The sequence below is a fragment of the Podarcis melisellensis genome, assembly GCF_964234715.1.
Source record: "Podarcis melisellensis genome assembly, chromosome: Z".
Lineage (NCBI taxonomy): Eukaryota > Metazoa > Chordata > Lepidosauria > Squamata > Lacertidae > Podarcis > Podarcis melisellensis.
Genome location: NC_138547.1, coordinates 11,483,653 through 11,508,683, shown reverse-complemented (window position 1 = coordinate 11,508,683; position 25,031 = coordinate 11,483,653). Strand labels below are relative to the sequence as shown.

General features: G+C 46.2%; 1 protein-coding gene and 1 long non-coding RNA gene across 4 annotated transcripts in view; one reads left to right on the top strand and one right to left on the bottom strand.

The window, feature by feature from the left end:
* MVB12B (multivesicular body subunit 12B) overlaps positions 1–2,734 on the top strand; it is a 97,989-nt gene extending 95,255 nt beyond the window's left edge. For all 3 annotated transcript variants that reach the window (XM_081896611.1, XM_081896610.1, XM_081896609.1), the window contains exon 10: positions 996–2,734. In XM_081896611.1, the coding sequence (XP_081752737.1) occupies positions 996–1,082 (87 nt within the window). In that variant the 3' untranslated portion in view covers positions 1,083–2,734. The remainder of the gene's footprint in view (positions 1–995) is intronic.
* Positions 1,239–25,031, bottom strand: part of LOC309361577 — a 351,746-nt gene continuing 327,953 nt past the window's right edge. Inside the window, exon 2 of the long non-coding RNA XR_014164524.1 lies at positions 1,239–4,302. This is a non-coding gene — a long non-coding RNA (uncharacterized lncRNA). The remainder of the gene's footprint in view (positions 4,303–25,031) is intronic.

Sequence of the window (25,031 nt, the reverse complement as noted above, 5' to 3'; positions counted from 1 at the left end):
CAGCGCCCCTTCAGCGAAGTGGGAGGAGAAATGGAAGGGGCTCCGTTTCTCCTGCCACTTCGCTGAAGGGGCACTGAGCGGAGAGGGGGAGAATTTTATTTTTTTCCTGTTCTCCCCCTCCTATGGTCCGGTGCGTCCTATTGAGCGAAAAATACAGTATATGGTTTTGAATGAGTGCCAGATAAAAGGGAGGGCCAGATTTGGCCCCTGGACCACAGCTACCCTACCGCTGAACTAACACTCCCTCCACACACTCCCCACCCCAAAATCACTTAAGGAGATTACCTAATTTAGGGATTCTGGTCACATCTACACCTTACACTTAAAGCCCTTCCTTCCTTCCTTCCTTCCTTCCTTCCTTCCTTCCTTCCTTCCTTCCTTCCTTCCTTCCTTCCTTCCTTCCTTTGCAAAATCATAATATGCACTTCCATAAAAATACAGCAAGAAGGAATGCAGCAGATAAGGATAATATGAGCAAGAGATGCATGAAACTATAATTAAAAACATTAGTAAATGCTAATGGGTTGAAAGGAAAAATATAATGATGTAAAGACCTGACTAAACCTTTTTTTTCCCTCCTGAAGTCATCTTCAGGAAGGGAAGGGTGCTTCGTGCCAAACCTCTATTGGTAAGGGGTTCCACAGGCCAGGGGCTGCCACATGAAAGACTCATTCCCTAGAGAAAGCCAACCAAACCTCAGTGGCTTCACCACCTCCCAAAGAATCTTGGGAACTGTAGTTTAAGGGTGCTTGGGTTTATAGCCCTGTAAGGGGGCAAGCTACATGTCCCAGAATTCTTTGCGGAGAAGCCATGTGGTGGATGATGACCTAAGCCTCTCTTTGTTACCCAAACACAAGTCAAGATCTGCCTGGGGAAAAGTCTGCTTTAAAATCTCTAGGTGTCCATTCCTCAGCTGCCTTGGCTCTCTTGATGGTTGTGTGGTGTGGCTTATCTGTGAATCCAGCTCAACACATCTCTATTTCTGTTTCCCCCAGTACGATTACAGCTTCCGGACAGAGCAGAGCGCTGCAGCCAGGCTCCCCCCGAGCCCCACTCGATGCCCACAGCTCCAGCAGTCCTGAAGCCCCCACCCCTGTGTGCCACGGAGAGGGGAAGCACATGTACTACTGAGAGGGGAGAGTGATTCCCCTCCTCTCCACGTAACCTTTTCCCCAAACCCCTTTATTCTCCCCTCCCCACAAAAGCAGTGTTACTGGAACCCTTTCCAGCAAAGGGGACTCTCTCTTTCTTTCTCTTTCTTGTGTCTGATGATTCGTCGCTGTCTTTGTACAAAATAACTGGATAGGATTTATTTCTTCTTTGTTTCTCTCTTTTTATTTTTGATATCTCTCCTTGCTTCAGAGATTTTGATTTGGCTGCGTTAACCCTTTTCATCAACTGTCTTGACCTCCCATATCTCCTTTCAGGGTCTACTCTGCATCATAACCGTGCTAACCAATGTGTTGGATTGATGGATGTGTTGGTCCATCGCCTTTTTTATTATCATGTTTGCTTTGTTTCTGATAACTGGTTCTGCCAGGTTAAAATCCATTGAAGGCATCTTTCTCCAAAACGCCTTGCGCCATCTAGGAAGCCACAGCCACCTCATCTGTGGCTTTTAACAGTGATCTCCCAGCTCATTCTGGAATACCGCCAATCCAGTGCAGTCTTACTGCTCATGTGGGACTCTAAAATCACAGCATATCATTGGTTCTAAACTTGTACCTCAATCTCTATACAAGGTTGAGGTTTATGTCTGGACTGAACAGAGACAATAAACTGGGTTGTGCTTTTGGTTGGCTGGTGTTCTTCCATAACCTGTGACAGTTTCACTCGGCACTGGAGGAGGGAAGAAAGTAAATAAGAAAAGCCAACAATTTTGCCTTCTTTGCCATGAAAATCCCACACAGCCAATTGTTTGCAGTTGAAAATGAGCTGAAGACCTTTTGTGGCCTGGACTTCCCTCTGGCTCATGAAGAAGCCTGGAGATCCACTCTCCCAGTCCCACTAGCAAAGCCATTCTTCATCCAAAGAACATGCTATCCACCTTACTTGGTTTCCAAGGCCTGTTGGTGGGGGGCGCTTCTTTTTTCCAGCTGAAAAGAAATAGACCTAGATGTTTGCCTGGAAGCATGGGAGATGCTCTGTGGTGCACTCTGTCTATCTGTCTCTGAATGCAGACTGCCTGGAAAGATGTCCAGACTTCCATTCTCTCCCCAGAAATACTTGAATGTGGCAGCTAAGAAAACAGCCAATCAAAACATGCCGGTCGCAGCAGCTGGCTCCTAAAGTCTTTGTCTCCCCTATTGGCTGCTTGATGATGAGAGCGACCACCATGTGTGCCTCTGGAAGCCTCCTGAGAAGGGAGTTAAGACTTCAGTTCACAACAAGTCTGGTCCCACTTCGCCAGTCCACGGACAACTTTAAACTTCAGTCTCCAGCATGCTCACGACAAGTGTCTTGTTCGAGACGCAAATGCATGTCTTGGTGAAATCTGTTAACTGTATTATTATTTTTTTAATGTTATTTTGGAAAGCCTGTGTGATCTCATGTGCTGCTGTTTGAGAGTCCCTGCCGGAGAGAACAAAATGTTTTTGAGGGACAGCAAAGAGGGACAGGATTATTACCACTTCTCCCCACCCTCTGCCCTCTTCAGGTGGAAAGGTTCAGCTGTGTAACATGTAAATAATGATTGTCTAACGGTCTTCAAATTAAAACACGGTGGTCATAGAAAGGCAGCTGCTCTTGTGAGTTGTTTGGCCAGCATGTTCTTTAATTGTTCTTCCGAGGTTAAGTGCATGGATGAAAGTTGATATAGACATACCATCTTCCTCCTGACGGTGTGGGTTGTTCCTAGTACTTTATTATCTGTAGCCCTAATCTCCCATATGGCTACTATTCTATGTCTAACAAAATTCAGATTTTTCCTGTGATGACGACTTCAATGCTTTTTTGAAATACCAAATGTCAAATTCTTTCTAAAGTGTCTTTTTTTTTCATCTCTTCTTTTTTGGTGCCTCTGCTTTGCTGATGTCCTAAGCATGTGCTTAGTCTGCCTATAGGCTGACCCAGTACTGCTTCCAACTCCAGAGTTATAAGAATCCTCTCCAGCCCAAGTGGGTGGGCAGACCTGAAGCTTTTTGGTGGACTGAGTTGCTGCTGCTTCATTCACTCACAGTTCACAGCAGTGTTTACTTGATAGAGTGTTTTCATGGGCCTTTCTCTCCTCCAGGTTTTTGACACACATTGCCCCGCCGACTTTATCTGGAGAATCCGTCTTCTAAAGCAAGGGTGGGGAAGCAGTGGCCCTCCAGTAGCTGTTGGACTACAAGTCCCATCATCCCTGACATTGACCATGCTAGCTAGGGCTGATGGGAGCAGGAGTGCCACAGGTTTCCCACCCCTGATCTACATGCTGCTGTCTTTGTCACTGTTCTCCCTCAGCCCTGTTTTCCCACTCTGAGCCCCAAAGATTACCCATGGAGCAGCAAAAGCTATGGCTGGAATGTGCCACTTGAAACTGCAGGTGGGGACTCACATCATGGACTATTCCCCATCCAACACATACACAAAAGCCAATCTAGCGTGTCAGGGGAAAGTCTAGGTTACCCCCTTTTGATCTGACATGCTAGGTGACGGGATTATTGTTGGGGGTCAGGTCCACAAAAAGGCTTACCACCTCAGCTGAGAACTAGGCCCTATGGATCATTAGAAGAAATGAAAAAATGAAATGAAAAAAATAGGTTGATAGTGCCAGGGTGATTATTTTGAAGGCCAAGGCCCTTTTCTTACAAACCTGGAAAAAGCTGGTGCGTTGGAGCCTGCCACTGTTAATTTTTCCTGTAGGGGGCAGTCTGTACCTAAAATGAGAGCGTACAGAAACCACGTGAGTCCCCCCCCCCCCCCGTTCCTTGTTGAGAGGCCCACAGAGACTTTCACAACCAGCCCTTTATCTACTGGAAAAGCACAGGTTTACCCTTGTCTTCCCCCAATGGAGGTTGCTGGTATAGCATTCAGTGTGTTCTGAACAGCCTACATTGTCTTGATGCTTTTTCAAACCATGACAAATGCGTTTCACAGGTAATGCTTTGTCTCAGGAAAAGAAAGTGATGCAAGCTGTCTGTACATTGCCAAATGCAACATTTTGCACACACATCTCTTTTGTTGTGTGCACACATGTGCAAGTCTCACTGACCTTTTTAAGTGCTTCCTGTGGGTCATTCCAGCAACTGCCATGGGGGGAGACAAAGGATTGGTTCCTTGGCATTGGCCATGTGTTCATCTAGATCAGGGGTAGGCAACCTAAGGCCCAATCACCTTCTAAATACAACCCCTCGGACGGCTCAGTGTGTTTTTATATGAGTAGAATGTGTCCTTTTATTAAAAATGCATCTCTTGGTTATTTGTGGGGCCTGTGTGGTATTTTTACATGAGTAGAATGTGTTCTTTTATTTAAAATGCATCTCTGGGTTATTTGTGGGGCAAAGGAATTAGTTCATCCCCCCAAAATATATATATATATAATGCGGCCCACCACATGGTCTGAGGGACGGTGGACTGGCCCACAGCTGAAAAAGGTTGCTGACCCCTGCTCTAGATCTCAGAGACAAACATGAGACAAAGCACTGGGCTGGATATAAGTGGTGTTACTCCTGTGATTTTATAGTGGCTGAAAAAAGTGCAGCTGCAATTGTGAAAATGATTCCCAGCTTTCCTCAGCAATGCTGATGCCACGACTGAATGCATTAAGGAGCATCTGACAGCGCAAATGGGTTTAAAATTCACTGGCAGAGCGCCTGCTTTGCATGCAGAAGATCCCAGTTTCAGTTTATGAAATCTCCAGGGCTTGTAGAGACCCTCCTGCCTGAGACCCTGGAGAGCTACTGCAAGTCAGCGTAGACAGTACTGTGGTACAGTGGTACCTCGCAAGACGAAATTAATTCGTTCTGCGAGTTTTTTCGTCTTGCGAATTTTTCATCTTGCGAAGCACGGATTCCAACCCAAAATCCAAAAACCCCCAAAAAAGTTTTAAAAGTTTAACTTACCAAATGGCTGCAAAAGAAGTTTTGGAAAAGCTTTAAAAATCACTAAAGTCTTCCAAAAAAACCCTCAAAAAAGGCTCAAAAAAGGAAACGAACTTGCAAGATGTTTCGTCTTGCGAAGCAAGTCCATAGGGAAATTCGTCTTGCGAAGCAACTCAAAAAACGAAAAACTCTTTCGTCTTGCGAGTTTTTCGTCTTACGAGGCATTCGTCTTGCGAGGTACCACTGTACATCGGGTTACGAATTTAATTCGTTCCGGAAGTTTGTTCTTAACCGGAAACCGTTCTTAACCCGAGGTACCACTTTAGCTAATGGGGCCTCCCACTGCCAGCATGTGATTTCCATTCTCATCCTGGGGCAGAGTTCTCAACCTGAGGTACTACTTCTGGGTTAGCGGAGTTTGTAACCCGAAGCGTTTGTAACCCAAGGTACCACTGTACTGAACTAGAAGGGCCAACGGTCTGTTTCACTACAAGGCACCTTCCTGTCTTCAAATCTGTGGAGTAAATTGGTTATTTTTCCAAGCAGATATGGAAGACAATCTTCCATTAGGATTGGGTTGATTGTGACTCTTCAGAAGTTGCTAGACTACAATTACCATCAAGGTTAACCACTGGCTGTGCTTAATGTGTGTTGGGAGTCTGGCTGTGCCTGCTCCAGATGTTGTCGATGTGCTTCCCATGTGCTGCTCCACTGCAGCTCCTGTCATACCTGAACTTCGGTTATAGTTGCTGGGGCTAATGGGGGGTTTTGTTCACCAACATTTGGCGGGCACCACAGAACACCCCCAAAATTGTTGAGCTGTTTTGTTTTTTTACAGAGACGCTAAGATCCAGAGCAACAGACGTATGGCAGCCCTACGACTTTCGAACTGGAGAGTCACACCACCCCAACCCCACCTCCCCCCCATTAATGATTAAGCTTGGTGCTCTGTTTTTATAAAAAAAACCCATCAACTGTGGTTCTGTTTTGCCCAGGCGACTTATGAGTGCTCAAATGTAAAATGCATTAACAAGAAGTTGACAATTTTTTATGACATCAGATCATACAGGCAAAAAGAAACACTTTTTTATGCAGTTGGGAATCTTCAGTTGTATTGTATTTGTGCGTGTGTATGTGTGTGTGCATATGTGCGGTGTGTGTGTGTGTGTATTTTTAAGATGCTATGCATTTTATTTGTGATGGGACATTGAAAGTGGATTAACTCGTTCATTAATTAATCCTATTAATATTATCCTTTCATATTTATTTTAGATTGCCTTCCTTGTATTTTAAAAGGGAAGTTTGTGTCTGAAAATTTAGCCTGTATTCTTAATATAATTTGTTAAATAAAAGTTTTAACCAGTTTCATTTTCCTCTTCTTCTTCTTTGGAGTTTTGAATTTTGGTTCAGGTGGAGGCATTGCATATTCAAATGCTTCCCCCACCTGCTGCTTGTGAAAATCTAGCAGCTCAGGAAGAAGTGTACTTCTAACCTAGGCTTCTCCTTAAGATGCTAGGGCTTTCTTATTTAATGTGGTTGGCCATTCAGATACGCAACTCATCCATCTGCATTCTGATCTGATATTTCTCCAGAGTGTGGTACGTCTGATTATCGGTTGCTGGGAAGCACGAGTGGCGTGAGACCTGTTGCACTCAGATTCTGCTTGTGAGCTTCCAAGAGACATCTAGATGGTCACTGTGAGACCTGGATGCTGGACTACATGGGCCTTAGGCTTGATCCAGCTACAGTGCTTCTTACATTCTTATAATAGGCTTTGGGGCTCTGATCTTTTTGGAGTACCTCCAAGAAGGTGTGCAGGCAGTATTGGAAAAGGGAAAGCTAGCAACTCAAGGATCAGGTTGGGTTAGACTGCTCCTCCCTGAGGCACTAGCTTTCCATACAAAGGAAGGCATTTCTGTTTAGAGGAGTATTCTCAGACAGTCTGAGTGTTCCGATTAGCATTCCGTCCCAATTTGTTGCTCATCAAAAAGCAAACATACTTGCTCCTTCCATATTTCTATCCAAAAATAAAAGTAGGCAGGGTCATTGGGACTTACCCATACACTTCAAGAGAGAGAGAGAGAGAGAGAGAGAGAGAGAAACAGTTTCAATGAATTAATACTCAATGCCAATAAATTGTTTTTAAAAAGAAATGCTATTAGCTCTTGGCCTGATTTCAAAAGCCCTTCTCAGGCAGTTCGCTCAGACCTCCAGCAAGAATGGTCTATCCCTTTCTTAGCCCTTTTGGGGTCGGAGTGCAATTTTTCTTAGCCCTTTTGGGGTCGGAGTACAGTTTGAGAAAAATCAATGGAGGGAGTAGGAGAAAGAAGAAATAGGCCCCTCCTGATCTTAGCTGTGGGTCTGCCTATTGCTGGTTTTGGCCCTTTCCACTACTAGCATGTGGCTTCCAAAAGATTACCCCCCGCCAAGTGCAGGGATAGCCAATGTGGTGCCCTCCATATGTTGTTGGACTGCAACTCCCATCAGCTCCAACTAGCATGACCAATGATCAGGAGTGATGGGTGCAGTTAAGAGACTGATGGGATAGAAAGCAGAGAGCCCAACAGTAGGTGGCCCAGAGCCAACTAATTATAGTTCTGCCCCCATCCTCCTCCCTGCTGAATTCTACAAGGGCAACACGGAGACTAAGGAGGTGGAAGCTGGCAGGCATTGTGAGCCCCTAGGCTGGTTGTAAGAAAGAAGGTGAGGGGTGCTGTCAGTCCAAGGGCAGATTGAGGTTGGTGGGACAGTGCCCCATTTACCCTAATGGACCATCCTCCACTGGAGTGTACCTCCTTGGTTACCTCAGCTCTAATAAAATGCTCTAAACAAAAATTTAAAAAATTAGTTATGGAGTAACCTGAGCCCAGGGCGGGTGTGGGATAAAAGGCAAACTCTTCATCAAGTCCCATTGTCCCAGCCTTGTTTTCGCCTAAAAGCTTAAGTTTCAGAATCCACCCAGTGCATTTGATGAATCTAGTAGAACAAGTTGTTAAAAATTCCAAGTGGGGAATTCTATGCTGGAGCCAACTCTGTTGATCCAGTTTTTTCCTTGGCCTTCTTCATCTCATTCCCCCAGTTGCTTCTTCCGCACGTCACAGAGCAACCTGGCAGCCGGAGAGGAGATTTCATCACTGGCTTGGCCACCCAGGCAGTTTCCCCCTGTTCCAGCCTTTCCTTCTTGAGGCTGGGCAGACGCAGGGTGTGGTGGCCCCCTTGTGTCTCTGTGTGGTTGCATGCTTTGGGGTGGGGGTGGGAATATAAAATGGAATTATTTGGGGTGGAGCAGGGGGGAAACAATGCTCTATAATCGATTCAAGAATTCAAATGACAAAGAGTATTAATTCAAAGCCTATAGGAACAAAACACAGTTTTAGAATAGACGGGGATCTGGACCAGCTCTTGTAGCTTGATGGCTGTATGGCTAGGGCAAAATGCGAGTAGAGGGCTTATGGCACAGTGAGTGAAAGACCCTGCTCATGCCTTCAGGATAATTCTGTGGCATGGTCTAGTACCGCACAGTTTCAAACCACTTAACTGACTGCTCGTCTCATGTAAGAAAAGGAAAGATAAGCTCCCCAAGCTTAGACAATTAGCGTGCCAGGAAACCCAAATCCTTTCCCTGATGTGTAGATTTCTACAAGCTGTGGATTTTTAAACATGCAATTGCTCTCCCTCTTGCTGTCTTTCCTGTAATCTGGAGCAAGAGAGGGTGGTTTAAACCACTGAGCCTCTTGGGCTTGCCGGTTGTAAGGTCAGCAGTTCGAATCTGCACAACAGAGCGAGCTCCCGTTGCTCTGTCCCTGCTCCTGCCAATCTAGGAGTTTGAAAGCACACCAGTGCAAGTAGATAAATAGGTACAGCTGCGGTGGGAAGGTAAACGGCATTTCCGTGCACTCTGGCTTCCATCACAGTGTCCCGTTGCACTAGAAGCAGTTTAGTCATGGTGGCACAAGACCCGGGAAGCTGCAGACAAACACCGGCTCCCTTGGCCTGAAAGCAGAGATGAGCGCCACACCCCATAGTCAAATTGAACTAGCCTTCACCATTCAAGGTTCCTTTACTTTTACCTATCGCATGATGGTTCTGTGTAGTCAGGCTCGTAATTTGCTAGATTCACAAGTGCTGCTCAAATGGTCCCATGGGCATTCTGTGGCTTAATGCAGTCATTTCCCATTCAGCTATTTAGGGTCAGTCCTCCCTCCATACCAGGGTTCTCTGGAGGTTTAGACCGGGGTTCTCCCCACCCTACCAGGAGATGGCAAAGATTGAAACGGGTCTTCTGATGCAAAGCTATGGCCCTCCCCCTAAAAATAAAGTGATAGGGATTGTGGAAGTTGTAGTCCAAAACATCTGGAGGGCACCTGGTTGGGACATGCTGGCCATTGTCCCCATTAGGAAGCTGCCTTATACAGACCATTGGGTCCATATAGCCCAGTGTTGTGTACACTGACTGGCAGTGGCTCTCTAGGGTGTAAGACAAGGAGCTATCCAAGTCCTACCTGGAGATGCCTGGAATTTGAACCTTTTGCATGCATAGCAGGTGCTCTAGCACTGAGCTACAGACCAGCCTTCGGCATTTCTCATGAAAATTCCCAGACGGGTAATTTAACTGCAAAGAGGAGGAGGATATTCCAGGTCTAGGCAACAGGACAAGTTAATTCTCCTTAGTATCCACACCGCACCTTCATGCCCTTATCCTCTGTGCCCCCTTACCCTCAAGTCCTTGATATTCAATCAGGTGCTGGTGATGGGTCCCATGGCATTTTGAAAGACAAAACTCTCTCACACAGAGTGAGAGAAAGAGAGAGACCCCACCCACTTGCCTACATCCCCCCTTCTTGGGGATGACTGTGGTTCATCTGGACAAGGATATAAAAACGCAGAACATCAGAAACACAGGAATTGATTTAATTTGAAGGCCACTCAATGAGAGAAGCAGGAGGAGAGTTGGGGGGGGGGGAGGTGAGGAGTGGGAAATGAAGAGGGGACTTTCATATGCAAAACTTCACCCAGACACATTGCATCAAGCTTTTCTTTTAAAACAAACTGAACTCTGTTCCAGAAAGATGCGCTAAAAAAACTCGCATTCTTGTCAAGAAAAACCTAGATTTTCAAGCCTTCTGGGATCCATTGAGGAAACACAGAATGAAAGAATTGTAGAGTTGTAATGTACCCCCAGATCCAGTTCAAACCCCTGCAATGCAGGAATTGCAGCTAAAGAATTCCTGACAGATTGTCACCCAACGTTTGCTTGAAAACCTCTGATAAAGGAGAGTCCACCACCTTCTGAGGTAGTCCATTCCAAATAGGAAGTTGTTTTATAATGAATCAGACCATTGGTTCATGTAGCTCAGCACTGTCTACACTGACTGGCAGCAGTTCTCCAGTATTCCTGAAAGGGGGTCTCTCCCAACCTTGCCTGGGGGTTGAACCTAGGACCTTTTCCATGTAATACAGATGCTACACCACTGAGCTACAGCCCTTCCCTTGATGGCCAGAGGGAGTCTCGTGTACAGAGGCATGATACCTCTGAATATCAAGCGCTGAGTCCAAGCAGTGGCTGCTGCGGTGATGCCCTGCTTCCAAGTGGTTATAGGCAGCTGGCTACCCATTGAAACTGACCTTTGATTTTGCTCCAGATACGCCAGGAATGGGGGGGCTGGGGGCACATCAGATGTTGTTGGATCAAAACTCACATCACCAGGTGGAGTCTAACAATATCTGGAGGGACCCTGGTCACCTGTTCGTTGGGCTACACAATTTGTGAAAGTGATGTCTCCCTCCTTAGCAAAATATGTGTTGACCAGAGCCGGCCCACCCATGAAGAGGGACAAAACAGGGGCACCAGAGGCATTGTCCTGCACACCCCACTGCTTTTGCTGCCAGCGGAACACCCTGGGATGTGTTCTAGTGCATAGCATTGCCACTCATGTTCCCTCACCCCCAGGGCAGAGAAAATGAGCACCAAGGCCTTGTGGATTGCCCCCCCCAACTCTGCATAGGGGCATTCCAGCAGTGGCAGGAGTGGGGAGGGGGGCACAGCAGCAAAACAGGACAGGCCACCCCAGGTGTTGATGATAACAGAAATAACATGCCCTCCAACATTCCTTAGATCTCCTGGTATGCCCCACGGAGGATCGCAAATAGGTAATACGGTCTGCAAATAATAACATCCTGGAGGTCCCGAGCCTCAAGGAGATTAGACTGGCCTTGAGATTAGACTCGGCCTGGTGGAACACTCTGTCACAAGAGACCAGGACCCTACGGGACTTGACATCTTTCCGCAGGGCCTGCAAGACGGAGCTGTTCCACCAGGCCTTTGGTCGTGGTTCAGTCTGACTCCCCCTCCCCTTTCATAAGAACTTGCAATTTTTCTCACAGGCTCATATAAGTTCAGCACAAACAGTTGGGCCTGGTGAGCATTTAAGGTCCCCAACCCTAATCTGTGGGTTGCCATCTGATTAGATTTTACTCTGATTCTGATTTGATTCTAGGATGTATTTTAATTGATTGCTTGATTTTATATTGATGTGTTATATAATTGATGTTAGCCGCTCTGAGCCCGGTTTTGGCTGGGGAGGGCGGGGTATAAATAATAATAATTATTATTATTATTATTATTATTATTATTATTATTATTATATGAAAAGGGGGACATTTCTCATTTCCCCCCAGCTGACACTCCTCGACTCCCCCATTTTTGTGCCCCCCCAAGCAATTCCTATCAGATGAAGGGTGAGTGCCATCACCACTTCACTACACAAATGCCATCCACTGCCTTGAGAAAACCCCTTAATCTTTATTTTATTTTATTATTCTTTTGTAGATTTACAAAAAAGAAAGATACCATAAATTCAGAAAGGGGCAAGATTAGATGCAGACCCACAACTCCTCTTCTTCCTCTTCTTCTTCTTCTTCTTCTTCTTCTTCTTCTTCTTCTTCTTCTTCTTCTTCTTCTTCTTCTTTGTTCTTTTTAAAAATCAAGACTTACCGTCCGCCACTCTGCCTCCCCCCCCTTTCCACCCAGGGCAGCCCTGCCCTCTGCCTGCATACCTCCAACATTCCTCCGATGAAAAGAGGGACATCCCATTCCATAATGATAATTTTACTATTCATACCCCACACATCTTACTGGGTTGCCCCAACACTCTGGGCAGCTTCCAACCTTTAAAAAGAATAAAACATTTTTTAAAAAAATCCCTATACAGGATTGTTTTCAGACGGCTTGGGGTTCGGATAACTCTGTACCCTCCAGTGTTTCTCCAATGAAAATAGGGACATCCTAAGGGGAAGGATCAAATCAGAAACCGGGACGGCTTCTCTAAATCAGGGATGTCCCTGGAAAATAGGGACACTTGGAGGGTCTGTGCATGCCCCTCAGAGCTGGCAGGTCACACGGGGCTGGGCCTTGACAGCCTCTCCTCCTCTTCACCTGTTTGCCAGCAGCCACTATAAGCTGCCCGAGGGAGGAGGCTGGCAGCAGCAGCCATGGAGAGGCAACGTGGTACTCCCTTGCAGCCACCACTGCCACTGCTCAGGACAAGCGCCAGCTCATGCTGCTCCTTGAACTCAGTGGTGGCAACCCTGGCAGGAGAAACAGGGCAGGAGAAATTGGGGTTCCAATCAGAAGCCGTGTTGGTTTTCATAATTGCAGGACTCCCCCTGGAAATTTGGGGCACTTTGAGGGTATGAAATAATGGGTACATAAGAAGGGGCGTGTCATCTCCATGGCTCAACAATGATGTGCAGGTCCATGAATTTTAGGGCTTAGCAAGCACTAAAAGGGTGATGTAATCATTTATTTTCAGGGGAAATATTTGCCTTTGTCAGTGAAGAGAAACTGCCAACCTTCCCTCTTCCGTACAAAAGCCAGCATCTTTCCTTACATCAAAGGTGTGGAACCTCACAGCTGTGGGCCAAGTGTGGCCCTCTGTCTGGCCCATGGGACTCTCCACAGGCCATACCCCATCGACAGGCCACACCCCTCACTAGGCCTGATTTGCATCCTCTTTGAGCATTTTTGCAATGTGATCTTGACCCCACCAACCAATGCAATATCACCCCCAGGTGTTTTCACAGAATTGAAAGAAGTTCTTGGGTGGGACAAGGTTCCCCAGTTCCACCTTTCACTGTGTGCTAACTTTATAAAAGGCTCAGGCCAAGAGATGTGGGGCAGAGGGAATGATAATGGGACCTAACTTCTCCAGATCTTGGGGAGATAAGGGTGGCCACAGTTGGATCCTGTCTCTGCTGAGCTGTTCTCTTTTGAAGAGCCCTTTCAGATGTTTCCACTTTGCGACTTGCTTTCTTGAAAGATGTAAAAACTTTGCACAACCGCAAAAAATAAAAATAAAAAATAAAATAAAAAATCAACAGACTGCAACTTTCGGTTTGGGGAACATAAGGGCGGTTTTCCAAATGCCTCTGATAACCCTCTTCAGAAGCAGGGAGAGTTCTTTCCAAATGGGATCTTACAAATTAGCCCGTGAAAATATTCATTTAGCTGAAGCTCTCCCCGCCCCCACTTCAGCCCCTCAAGGAAACCTCCATTTATTATTTGGCTGAAATGCTGGATAATTAGCTGTCTTGTCAACACAAAGAAGCTTTTTCTCGATGATGGTAAAATGCATCTGCTTCTAATATTTATAAAGAGTTTGCAAAGGCCATTAATTCTTCTAGTTGGGAACAAAACCAGCTGGCCATTTCTTTCCATTTGATGTGTGTGTTTTTTTAAGGAGGGGGAGTTTTAATGTACATTTTTTCACGACTAAGGGCATGCATTTTTTGGAGAAACAGTCACACTTGGAGGCTTATAAAGGGGGGGGGGTGAAAAAATGGGCCCAAGCGGGAAATGGTGTGTATTGTTAGCTAAGTAATTTCTCACCTTGCACCAGGGAAGCGGATCGGTGCCAACTTTAGCGCATTAAGTGACAGAATTCCACATGCTGCTGTAATGCAATCCATGACATGTTAGAAGGGGAAATGTCGTATGTTTTGAAGTTTCCGTCCCTCTGGGAAATGACACACTGATGTCAGCTCTCTAAGAAATTGCAGTCAACATAATCCATCCTGACACTTGAATTACAACATGAAGAGGGTTTTCTCTCTCTCTCCCCACATGATGATGGGCTTCTTCTGAGAAGGCAAAGACGTGAAACAGCTCCTTTTGAAAGCAGAGCAGTGGTTAAAATAAAATACCTGACATGACAAGGGAGAGGAAAAATAATCAAATCATGGTGTAATTCTGCATAGAAAATAAGCTTTCTCACTCTCCCTTATATAAAAACATAGCAAGAGCCAGCTGAACCAGGCTAATGGCCCATTTTGCCCATTGTCTTGTTCTCAGAGTGGCCAACCAGATGCCCCAATGGGAAGGCCACAAGAAGGACCTGAGTGCTCCCTATCTCCTGCCACTTGTGATTCTCAGCAGCTGGGATTCAGAGACATGCTGCCTCTGACAGTGGAGGCCTAACTTCTTCTTCCTCTTCTTTGGCAATCCCTCGTAGCCGAGTAAGATGTCTTCCATAAACACGGTTTTAACAATGAGTCCGTAAGTGACTGTGGATGTTATGTACTGAAGTTCTTACCCTGGGCCAGCAGGGGGATACTGTAGATAGTTATGCAAATGGAGGATCAAAAGTGACGTTCAGTGATTGGATAGTTTTAGAAAGTTGTTACAGTAACGTTGTACTGGAGCTCTATATAAGCAGGCTGGCTGAACCCTTCAGCTCAGTTCTGTTCTGGCCTATGAATAAACAAGAGCTGTTTGAAGAATCGCTGTGTCGTCTGATATGTTCACCCACAACTTAACAGTGGAGGCCAGTTCTGGATCCACACGTCCTTCCACAGTAGGGACATTGGTTTCCGGGCGAGAGTTGATCACGGTGTGGATTTGCCAAGCGTGCCTTCCTCCTAGCATGTTTCTCCCTTGCGTTCTGAGTTCAAGTGCCTTCAAAGTCCATGACACCATTGCTAAAGGCTGTTCTCCAACTGGAGCGCTCGCAGGCTAGTGTTTCCCAGTTGTTTATACTACACTTTTTGAGATTTGCCTTGAAACAGTCTTTCAACCTTTTTTGTTGACCACCAGCATTACGCTTTCCATTTTTAAGTTCAGAATAGAGTAGTTGTTTTGGAAGACGATCATCAGGCATCCGCACAACATGACCAGCCCAACGAAGTTGATGTTGAAGAATCATTGCTTCAACACTGGTGATCTTTGCGTCTTCCAGATATTAGTTCACCTGTCTTCCCTAGTGATGTGTAAGATTTTTCAGAGACACCGTTAATGGAATCTTTCAAGAGGTTGGAGATGGCGTTTATAAGTGGTCCATGTTTCACAAGCATATAGTAAGGTTGGTAGTACAATAGCTTTTCAAACAAACATAGCCATCATGACTAGTAGTCATTGTTCAGAGGCAGTTCCTTTCTGAGCACTAGATGCTGTTGATCATCATGGTCCATTTGTGAGCCCCAATAGGAAGGCTCAAAGGATGATTAAGTACAGTTGTACCTTGGTTGTCAAACGCCTTGGTACTTGCACGTATTGGCTCCCAAACGCTGCAAACCCGGAAGCAGCCAATCAGAAGCCATGCCTTGGTTTTCAAACCGTTTCGGGAGTCGAACAGACTCCCAGAACAGGTTAAGTTCAAGAACCAAGGTACCACTGTAATAATAAGCATGGTCAGGACCTGAGTGCAACAGCATTCTCCCCACTTGTGATTCCCAGCGACTGGTATTCAGAGGCAGACTGCTTGTTAAAAGTGGAGGTAGAAAATGGCAGTCATGTCTAGCAGCCATTAATAGCCTTAACCTCCCAAAAGTTGTTTAATCCTCTTCTGAAGCCACCCAAGTTCGTGGACTCTGACGCCTCTACCAGCAGTGAGTTCCACAGTTTAACTCTGTGTTGCATTAAGAAGTCCTTCCTTTTGCCTGTCCTGGGTCTCCCAATGTTCAGCTTCCTTCCTTCATTAATTATTAATTATCATCATCATCATCATCATCATCATCACTGCACGTCCACAGGTTCTAGTGTCATGAGGGGGTGGGGGACTTCTCTGTCCACTTTCTCCACAGCCTGCACACATACACAACCCCCAGAAATATAGGGGAAGATTGATGATCCATCCTTTTTAAGGTCACAGCTGAAATTGGAACAGTCAAAGTTTGGCTTGATCGAACCAAAACTGTGTGTTAAATGACGACTGGATATTCCAGATGGGATTTCTCTGCTGTTCTCCAAGATCATTACAGTTGCATTTTTCATCCAGCTTTGGGTTGAGTTGTTGTGCTTTTCTCATTTTATGTTTTTAAAGTCTTCCAGTATGGAAAATCCATGTATTAAGGCACTCTCTTTTCTCTCTCTTCATTTTCCTTTTGTTTCAAGCCAGTACACACACACGAATCTGACAGCAAGCAAACATACACCAGAAGAGCTGGTTTTAGGAAGGAGGGGGAAGCATATCCTGTGAAACAATTCAGGTTTTTGTTGCTATAAGAGGCAAAATGATAGGGGCGTATAAAATTATTTACATTGCAGAGAAAGTGGGCAGAGGAAAACTTTTCTCCCACTCTCATAACACTAGACCTCATGGACCTCCAGCCAAGCTGAACGTTGGCAGATGAAAGAAGTACTTCAGGCAGCACATAAGAGGCAGGGATGGCCACCAAATTGAGCATCTTTGACAAAAGCATAGAGGAGATAGCTATTCATGCCTGCTAGCCATGATGGCTTCACTCTGGCTCCATGGATGGAGGTAGCAATACTTCTGAATAGCAGTTGCTGGAAACTGCAGGTGACGGCAATGTTCTTGAGCTCAGATACTGCTTAAGTGCTTCCAACAGGCTTTCTGCTTTGCATGCAGAAGGTCCCACATTCAGTCTTCAGCATCTCTTGGTAGGACTGGGTAATACCCCTGCCTGAAACCCCAAGGAGCTGCCAGCCAGTGTAGACAATATTGAACTAAATGGATCAATGATCTGTCTCAAGGACTGGAATCTTTCTCTGTTTCTTTAGAGATAATAATAATAATAATAATAATAATAATAATAATAATAATAATAATTAATTTATATCCCGCCCTCCCCAGCTGAAGCCGGGCACAGAGCGGCTAACAACATTAAAATGATACAATATGCTAAAATCATTTCATTATAAAATCAATTCAAATCAGATTAATGGCAACCATTGGGCTAGAGTTCTGTGAGATTGCAAAAGGAGGGGGTCAGGCTGTGCCTTGGCTTGCAGGCCCTGCGGAAATATGTCTAGTCCCGCAGGGCCCTAGTCTCTTGTGACAGAGCATTCCACCAGATCGGAGCCACAGCCGAAAAAGCCCTGGCTCTGGTTGAGGCCTGCCTAACCATGACTGTAAGGCAGAGCATCTTCTGTGCATGTGGAAGGAGCCAGGTTCAATCCCAGTCCACTGAGCTGAATGGACCAAGGATTTTAATCTGTATATGGCAGCTCCCTCTGAGTCTGTGTAGCATTCCTGCTTGTGGACCACCACTTGTATTGTGGGCATATTATACTTCTTGCTTTAACTTGGTGTCCTGTTCCTCCTTCGGCAGTGCCCCAAGATGGCACACACAACTCAGGGTTTGTTGTTATTGTGTTGATCACGTTCCTGTAGCTAAAACATCTGAGCCACAATAGTTCTGGGGGGGGGGGGAATTGTGGAGTTTATGTCTGCGATCTGCAAAGCCGTTCAGGCCTAACTAACTCTCTGTTTTCTGTCAGGGACAAAGAGTAAAATAAAGGTTTGGGTAGAAATGTGAGTTATTAATTGGAGGTGAATTAAGGTCAGCAGGCTTTTTTAAGCAGAAGTGGGGGCAGGGACTGTAAAGGTCTGGGCAAAGGGTAGAACTGTTACCAAATCATTCTTTGGCCATCTCTGTGTCAAGGCAGGAAGGGGTGTCCCAGGGGTCCTGTTTGTAAGGAACTGATTGTTCTTAAAAATGCACACTTCACGGCAGTTTCCCCCAGTTGTGAACTCTGTCAGGAGTGGGGTACCTGTTTGGATGTGAGCAGTTCTTGAGCTGGAAATGAACACGGCAGGGAGGAGATTCCCAGGCCAGTCCTCCCAGGTGGAAGCTGCCTGCTGTTCCCTGGAATGTAAGGTCCTATGAACTGCCTTGCTCAGTTGTGCCCAAGGTCCAAGGGGCCACAAATGGGCAGCCTGTGGCCCTTGGATTGGTTTCATGCAGGTGGCAGGGAAAGGGGGAATGGTGGAGGAAGAGAGGGAAGAAGGAGGAAGAGAGAAAGAGAGAGAATAGCAAAGATGGCAGAGGGAGAGAAAGGAGGGTGGCAGGAAGGGGGAAGGAGTGGCACAGAAAACGTGGGGATATGTGTGGCAGAAAGAGGAAAATGGAGAAGAGAGAAATGGGACAGAAATAGATAAAACAGAGACAAAGAAAAGAGGGTAGCAGAGAGAGAGTGATGTATTTTTTAATGCATTTTAGTTTTTGAAACTGTTCGTCTTTTCTGCAATTGGATGATTTTATTTTGCCTTGTTTTTGATGTCTGTTTGGGGTTTTAATGACTATTAAATGCATTAAAGTAATACATTTTTATGTAAAACACTTAAGAGATTGTGAAGGTTATTATTATTATTATTATTATTATTAAGCAGTACACTCAGTGGCGTAGCGTGGGGGGTGCAGGGGGGGCCGGCCGCACCGGGCGCAACATCTGGGGGTTAGGGTTAGGGGGCGCAAATCCACGGGTTAGGGGGCGCAAATTACTTGCCTTGCCCCGGGTGCTGACAACCCACGCTACGCCACTGAGTACACTAAATAAAGATCAACAAACAGTGATACTGTACCCTCTTGCTTGTCTGGATAGAGGCTGGAATGTGGTGTGTGCCTGGTCACACCCACCACTTGTATGTGGCCCCTGGAAGGTTGTCTGTGAGGGAATGTGTCCCTAGAGCTGGGGGGGGGGAACCACCTCTGTTTTGTGGGGAGAACCTAAGAGGGAACCACATACACACCAGCCCAATGAGGACATTTCTTCACAGTGGATCTACTACTTTACTTCCAATCAGTGCACATCATAGAAGGGGCCACTTGGATTATGTAGTCCAGGGGTAGTCAACCTTTTTATACCCACCACCCACTAATGCATCTTTCTTTATGGTAACATTTCCTTTCCACCCACCAGTGCTCAATGGAAGGAGGATTCAGCTTGTTCCATAGAACCCCCTGCTGCCCACCTAGAATCCTGAAATGCCCACTAGTGGGCAGTAGGGACCAGGTTGACAACCCCTGATCTAGTCCAACGCCCTGCAATGCAGAAATATTTTGCACAATGTGAGGCTTCCTGCTGAAATCCTGTAACTCTTCATTCTGGGTTATTGCAGGGGGTGGGGGGCTGTCTCAATTTTGTCCTGCTACAGCAGATGGCACTAATTCAGTCTCATTTGGGAAGCATTCCAGAATGCCAAACAACATGTGGGCAGCCCAGTATAAACCCACCACTTATGCACTATACTTGGGCCAGTGACATGTTGCAGAATGCACCTGGAAAGCCCCACCACCAGTCTGGAGGGACCCTGAGTGTGCTGAGTCACCACTGAGTGTGCTGACTCACTTTCGGGAGGGAAAGGAAAACACAGAGGGAGGGGCACTAGAATGGAGAATTTTGCTCTGAAGCACTCCACATGCCAATATTTTTTTTTTCCAGGCCACAACATTTTTTTTCTGCAGTTCCAACTAATTCCTAGCTTGCTGCAGTTTTGGAGGTTGCCTGTGCTTGCTTCTAAGCTCTCTTTCAGAGGAGGGGGAGATTTCTAAACATTTTTAAAGCCATGAGCCTCTCTGAACCGTAGGGATAACTTGCTCTCTGTGTGCATGTGTGTGTTTTAAACTAAATCCATGGCCAAGGATTGAGGTTTCACTTGGCAGTCCACCAGCATCTCACCAACACTTCCAGCCTAGCCGTGGGATTACTTCTCTGTATAATCCCAAGGCTGATTTATTTGAGCACGGACATATTTACAACAACCCGATAAGTAGCGGTTGCTATAAATATGTCTTGGGTACTGCACTCTTTTGCTTCTGCGCCAGCGAGGAAGGGAGCACTCCAGGAGAAATTGACCCTGAAACAAATGGAATGTATCTTAACATTCAAGATTTAAATGATGGGGTCTCCAGGTACTTGTAATAAGCTTGTTTTCTTGTGTCACTATAAAACTGTGGTCTCGGATGAGGGTAGGAGCAGGGAGGGGAGGGAGAGCAGGGAAAATGTTCCAAATGAACTAGAGTCCAGGAATCAGCCGCTTGCTTTAGCTTGCATCTGCAGCATTATTAATAACTCCATTTCCAGCATTTTGTCACTTCATTTCGTGGCTACTGCTTTCTGACATTGTACTGGCATGCCATGGGCCAAAACATGACCTCCAAGTTTCTTGAAAGTTGACTTCTTCCCCCTGCAAAAGGGCTCATATTTTTCTGCCTTTCTCAGGGCAATTAGTAACTTGTAAGATTTTAGTGACAAACCTAGACAGCATCTTAAAAAGCAGAGACATCACCTTGCTGAAAAAGGTCCGTATAGTTAAAGCTATGGTTTTCCCTGCAGTGATGTATGGAAGTGAGAGCTGGACCATAAAGAAGGCTGATCGCCAAAGAATTGATGCTTTTGAATTCTGGTGCTGGAGGAGACTCTTGAGAGTCCCATGGACTGCAAGAAGATCAAACGTATCCATTCTGAAGGAAATCAGCCCTGAGTGCTCACTGGAAGGACAGATTGTGAAGCTGAGGCTCCAATACTTTGGCCACCTCATGAGAAGAGAAGACTCCCTGGAAAAGACCCTGATGTTGGGAAAGATGGAGGGCACAAGGAGAAGGGGACAACAGAGGACGAGATGGTTGGACAGTGTTCTCAAAGCTATGAACATGAGTTTGACCAAACTGCGGGAGGCAGTAGAAGACAGGAGTGCCTGGTCCATGGGGTCACGAAGAGTCGGACACGACTAAACGACTAAACAACAACAACAAGTTTTTGGTGTGTAGGGTTTGAGTTTAAGAATTGAGGAAGAGTCTGCTGGGTCAATCCAGTGACCCATCTAGTCCAGTATCCTGTTCTCACAGTGGCCAACCAGATGCCCCAATGGGAATCCCACAGGCAGGACCCAAGGACAAGAACATTCTCCACTCCTGAGGTTACCAACAACTAGTTTTCAGAAGAGCTACTGCTTGTGGAGGCAAAGCACAGCCATCATGGCTAGTAGCCATTGATAGCCTTGCCCTCCATGAATTAGGCTAATCCTCTTTTAAAGCCATCCAATTTCCATAGTTCTGAACTATGTGCTGGATGAAGAAGTACTTTCTTTAGCCTGTCCTGAATCTTCCAACATTCAGCTTCATTGGATGTCAATGAGTTCTAGCATTATGAGGAAAGGAGGATTTTTCACTTTCTCCATGCTCTGCATCGTTGTATACACTTCTGTCACGTCATCTAAAAAGTCCCAAACACTGCAACCTTTCCCCATAGGGGAGTCACTCCATCCCCTTCATCAGTTTGGTTTTCCTTTTCTGAACTTTTCCCAACTCTACATGATCGTTTCTGAAGTGAGGCAGGCAGAACTGTACACAGCTCATTTTATCATGGTGAAGCAGTGAGCAGTGATGTGTGTATTTCTCTTTCCATTGAACCAGGAGTGATAAACCTCAGGCAAGGGGTCAAATGCAGTCTCTGGACTTTTCTTTATGGCCCGTGGGACCAGAAGCCATGCCCCTTTCCACAAGCCCACAGCCCTTCTCAGGCCCCAGCCCTTAACAGCCCCATTCCACACTCTCCCCAAGTTGAACTGAATTCTGCCTGAGTTACATGGTCTGGCTGGAAGTCTCATTGAACAGGGATCAAACACGTAGAGGGGCATGTAGAAGCCTCTCTGTCTGTAGCATGGGTGGAATTCAGCCTTGTGTACATAGGTCAGTGTTGTCTGTGTTGCTCCACCCAGGTTTGCCAACCTCTGGCTTGCAGTCCCTGGGAGGTTGCCTTTGCGACAATGTGGCCATCAGGCTGAAAAAGGTTCCTCACCTCCTGCATGAAACATTTCTCCAGTTCTCTGCAACCTCCCTGGCTGCTAGTGCTTCCTGATCTGGACATGGGGGAAAGGCTCATGGGAGAAGTTAACCTCATGGCATCTTCCCCTGGGCTTTATTTGAAGACCAGGACTTCAGGGGGCTGGCTACCAAGCACCTGGGATCAGTGCACACTGACCTCCATAAAAGTTCTAAGACGTCACTGAAATCAAACGCTGTGGCGGCACAATAAGCAGCCCCCCTATCTGCCTGATATTGTGCTGACAACCAATCGGGTTGATCCTGCCAATCATTGGATTTGGTGCTACCTAATGCTGGTCTCCCTGGCTTCTGTCATGCCAGGGTCAAATGACATCAGATGCTACCACCTTCCCATGTTTTCCAGAAAGCCCAGCTGAGGACATCATAGAGTTTTCAGGAGATGAAAACACCCAGGGAGGCTGCAGCAGAGTGCAGACCACAAGAGGGATGATCTGTAGAATGAAATGAAGGTTATTAACAAACACCATTCGCCACCAGGAAAGTAAGATCAAACAAATGTTATCTGGCAGTAGCCATTCCCATCAGGCTACCTCAGTGGGGGAGATGGGAAGCAGGGCTCATGCTATGAATTTGGCTGAAAGACAAGATCCATCAGGCATCTACTGCTCCTGAACTGGTCATTATAACTACTATTTAAGAACTGGTGGCTGGGTTTGCTTTTCCCTCCCTGACCTCTATTCCTTGTGTGTCATGTTTTCTGCAATGCAAGCCTGTAGGCAGGAACTGCCTGGTTTCAATGGATTGTTATGTTAGTCACTCTGGGAGCCTTTTTGATTGAAGAGCAGGGTACAAATGCTCTAAATAGATACCCCCCCCACACAAGGTTACACTTCCGTTTGACCAATCATGTATTTAACAAATCTTTATTATACTTCCACCCAATTGTTGGCAGTTGAGGCATTATGAATTTAAGTACCTGTTATGAAGCAAGCTAACTTAGCCATAAGGTGGGATTGATGTCATTCAGTAAGAACCCAGTGGTTAATACTGGAGGATATAGAAGTTGATGGTGTTCCTATTGGGGTATTAGTATTAATGAAAAATAAGCTTCAGTTTTTGAGTTGGCTTACTAACCCCTCTACATTCACATCATTTAGAAAATGGAAAAATGGGCAAGAGCTTTAGCCCTAGGACTGCCACCTATAATTCCAATACAACACCATCCTCTATTTCGAAATAGAGATTGTGTAATGTGAATGTATGGGGAGGGAGACCATTTACCGGTATATTATTTGAAACATTATGATAGGAAAGGGCAACTTCTTAAAGTAGCAGCAATGCAAGTACATTTAGAAAACAATCAGATTTCATGGCTGTTGGGAGATCATTTCTTTCAGTTAAAAATTGTAAGAATTGTAAATTGTAAAAATTAAAAATGAAGCGACCAGAAAACTAACAAAATATGAAAAGATAGTAATAAAAAATAGCATAATGACCGAGGGATTAATTTCTCTTTTATACAAAATCCTTGTTGAGAACCAATTTTGCCCCAATAAAATCTAAAGACATGGTGAGAATGAAATTGGGATATAAACATTGAAGAGGGTAAATGGAACCATTTTGGGCAAAAGCACCACAGAAATCTTGGCTGGCAACTACTGGAACATTCACTAAAAATTGTGTGTCATATATAAAGCCCAATAGCTCTCTTTTATGCTGGAAATGATGTTAAATCATAGGTACATACTAACATATGTAGTAGGAACGCCCACAAAAAGAATTTTTTGGAAAGAATATCCAGCACCTTCACCTGCTCTTTGGCAGTGACATGCACCCCTTGCACCAGGCACAGAACCCCGTTCAGGCTCTCCACCAGCGCCTCCTTCAGCCCTTGAGCCCCACCGCTCACCCTACCCTCCACGAACAGGAAACACCACGCTGAAACCAGCAGGAAAGGCTTGAAGCACCAGGCAAGCTAAGGGCCACGGCTGCCGCCATCACATACCAAACCATAGCTGTCAACCGTCCCTTATTTGGCGGGAAACTCCCTTATCCCAGCGCCGTGTCCCGCTGCTGTCCCGGATTGATGATGTCTCTTAAATTTCCTGGGTTTCATGCTCGCCCGGCTCAGGAGGGAAGCAGCAGCTCAGGGTCCTCCGCTGTGAGAGAGAGCACGCACACGAGCTGCCGCGTCTCCGCCTCTCCCTTTCCCCCCTCAGGGGTGCATCGTGAGGAGACAGGTGGCGGCGGGCGGGCAGGCAGACCCTCTCTTGCAAGACTTCCGCCGCACTGCCAGGGGAAGCAGGGGCAGCAGCGGCGGCAGCGGCTGAGGAGGTGGCCTGAGGGAGGAGGAAGAGGAGGGGATGGGGAGGGACGCAAAAGGGTGGCGCTTCAGCTGCCACCGCGGTGCCGCAACCACCTCATGCCAGGCTTGCAGGCAGCGTGGGCGAGAGTCTCTCTCCCTCCCTCTCGGGTGGGGAAGGGCCGATGGAACTCATAAGCCAAGCAAAATCCCTTATTTTGGCTGCTGATCCCTTATTTTCAAGGCTGCTGGTTCCTTATTTTCAAATAAGTTGACAGATATGTACCAAACGCACATGCAACGACGTGTTCCAGCGCAAATACTGGCACCTGAGAGGATCTGGCCATTAGCACTTCTTGGAGAGTGCTCCCTGCAGCACAGATTGTTGTTGTTTAGCCGTTTAGTCGTCTCTTCGTGACCCCATGGACCAGAGCACGCCAGGCACTCGTATTCCACTGCCTCCCGCAGTTTGGTCAAACTCATGCTGGTAGCTTCAAGAACACTGTCCAACCAGCTCGTCCTCTGTCGTCCCCTTCTCCTTGTGCCCTCCATCTTTCCCAACATCAGGGTCTTTTCCAGGGAGTCTTCTCTTCTCATGAGGTGGCCAAAGTATTGGAGCCTCAGCTTCAGGATCTGTCCTTCCAGGGAGCACTCTGGGCTGATTTCCTTCAGAATGGATA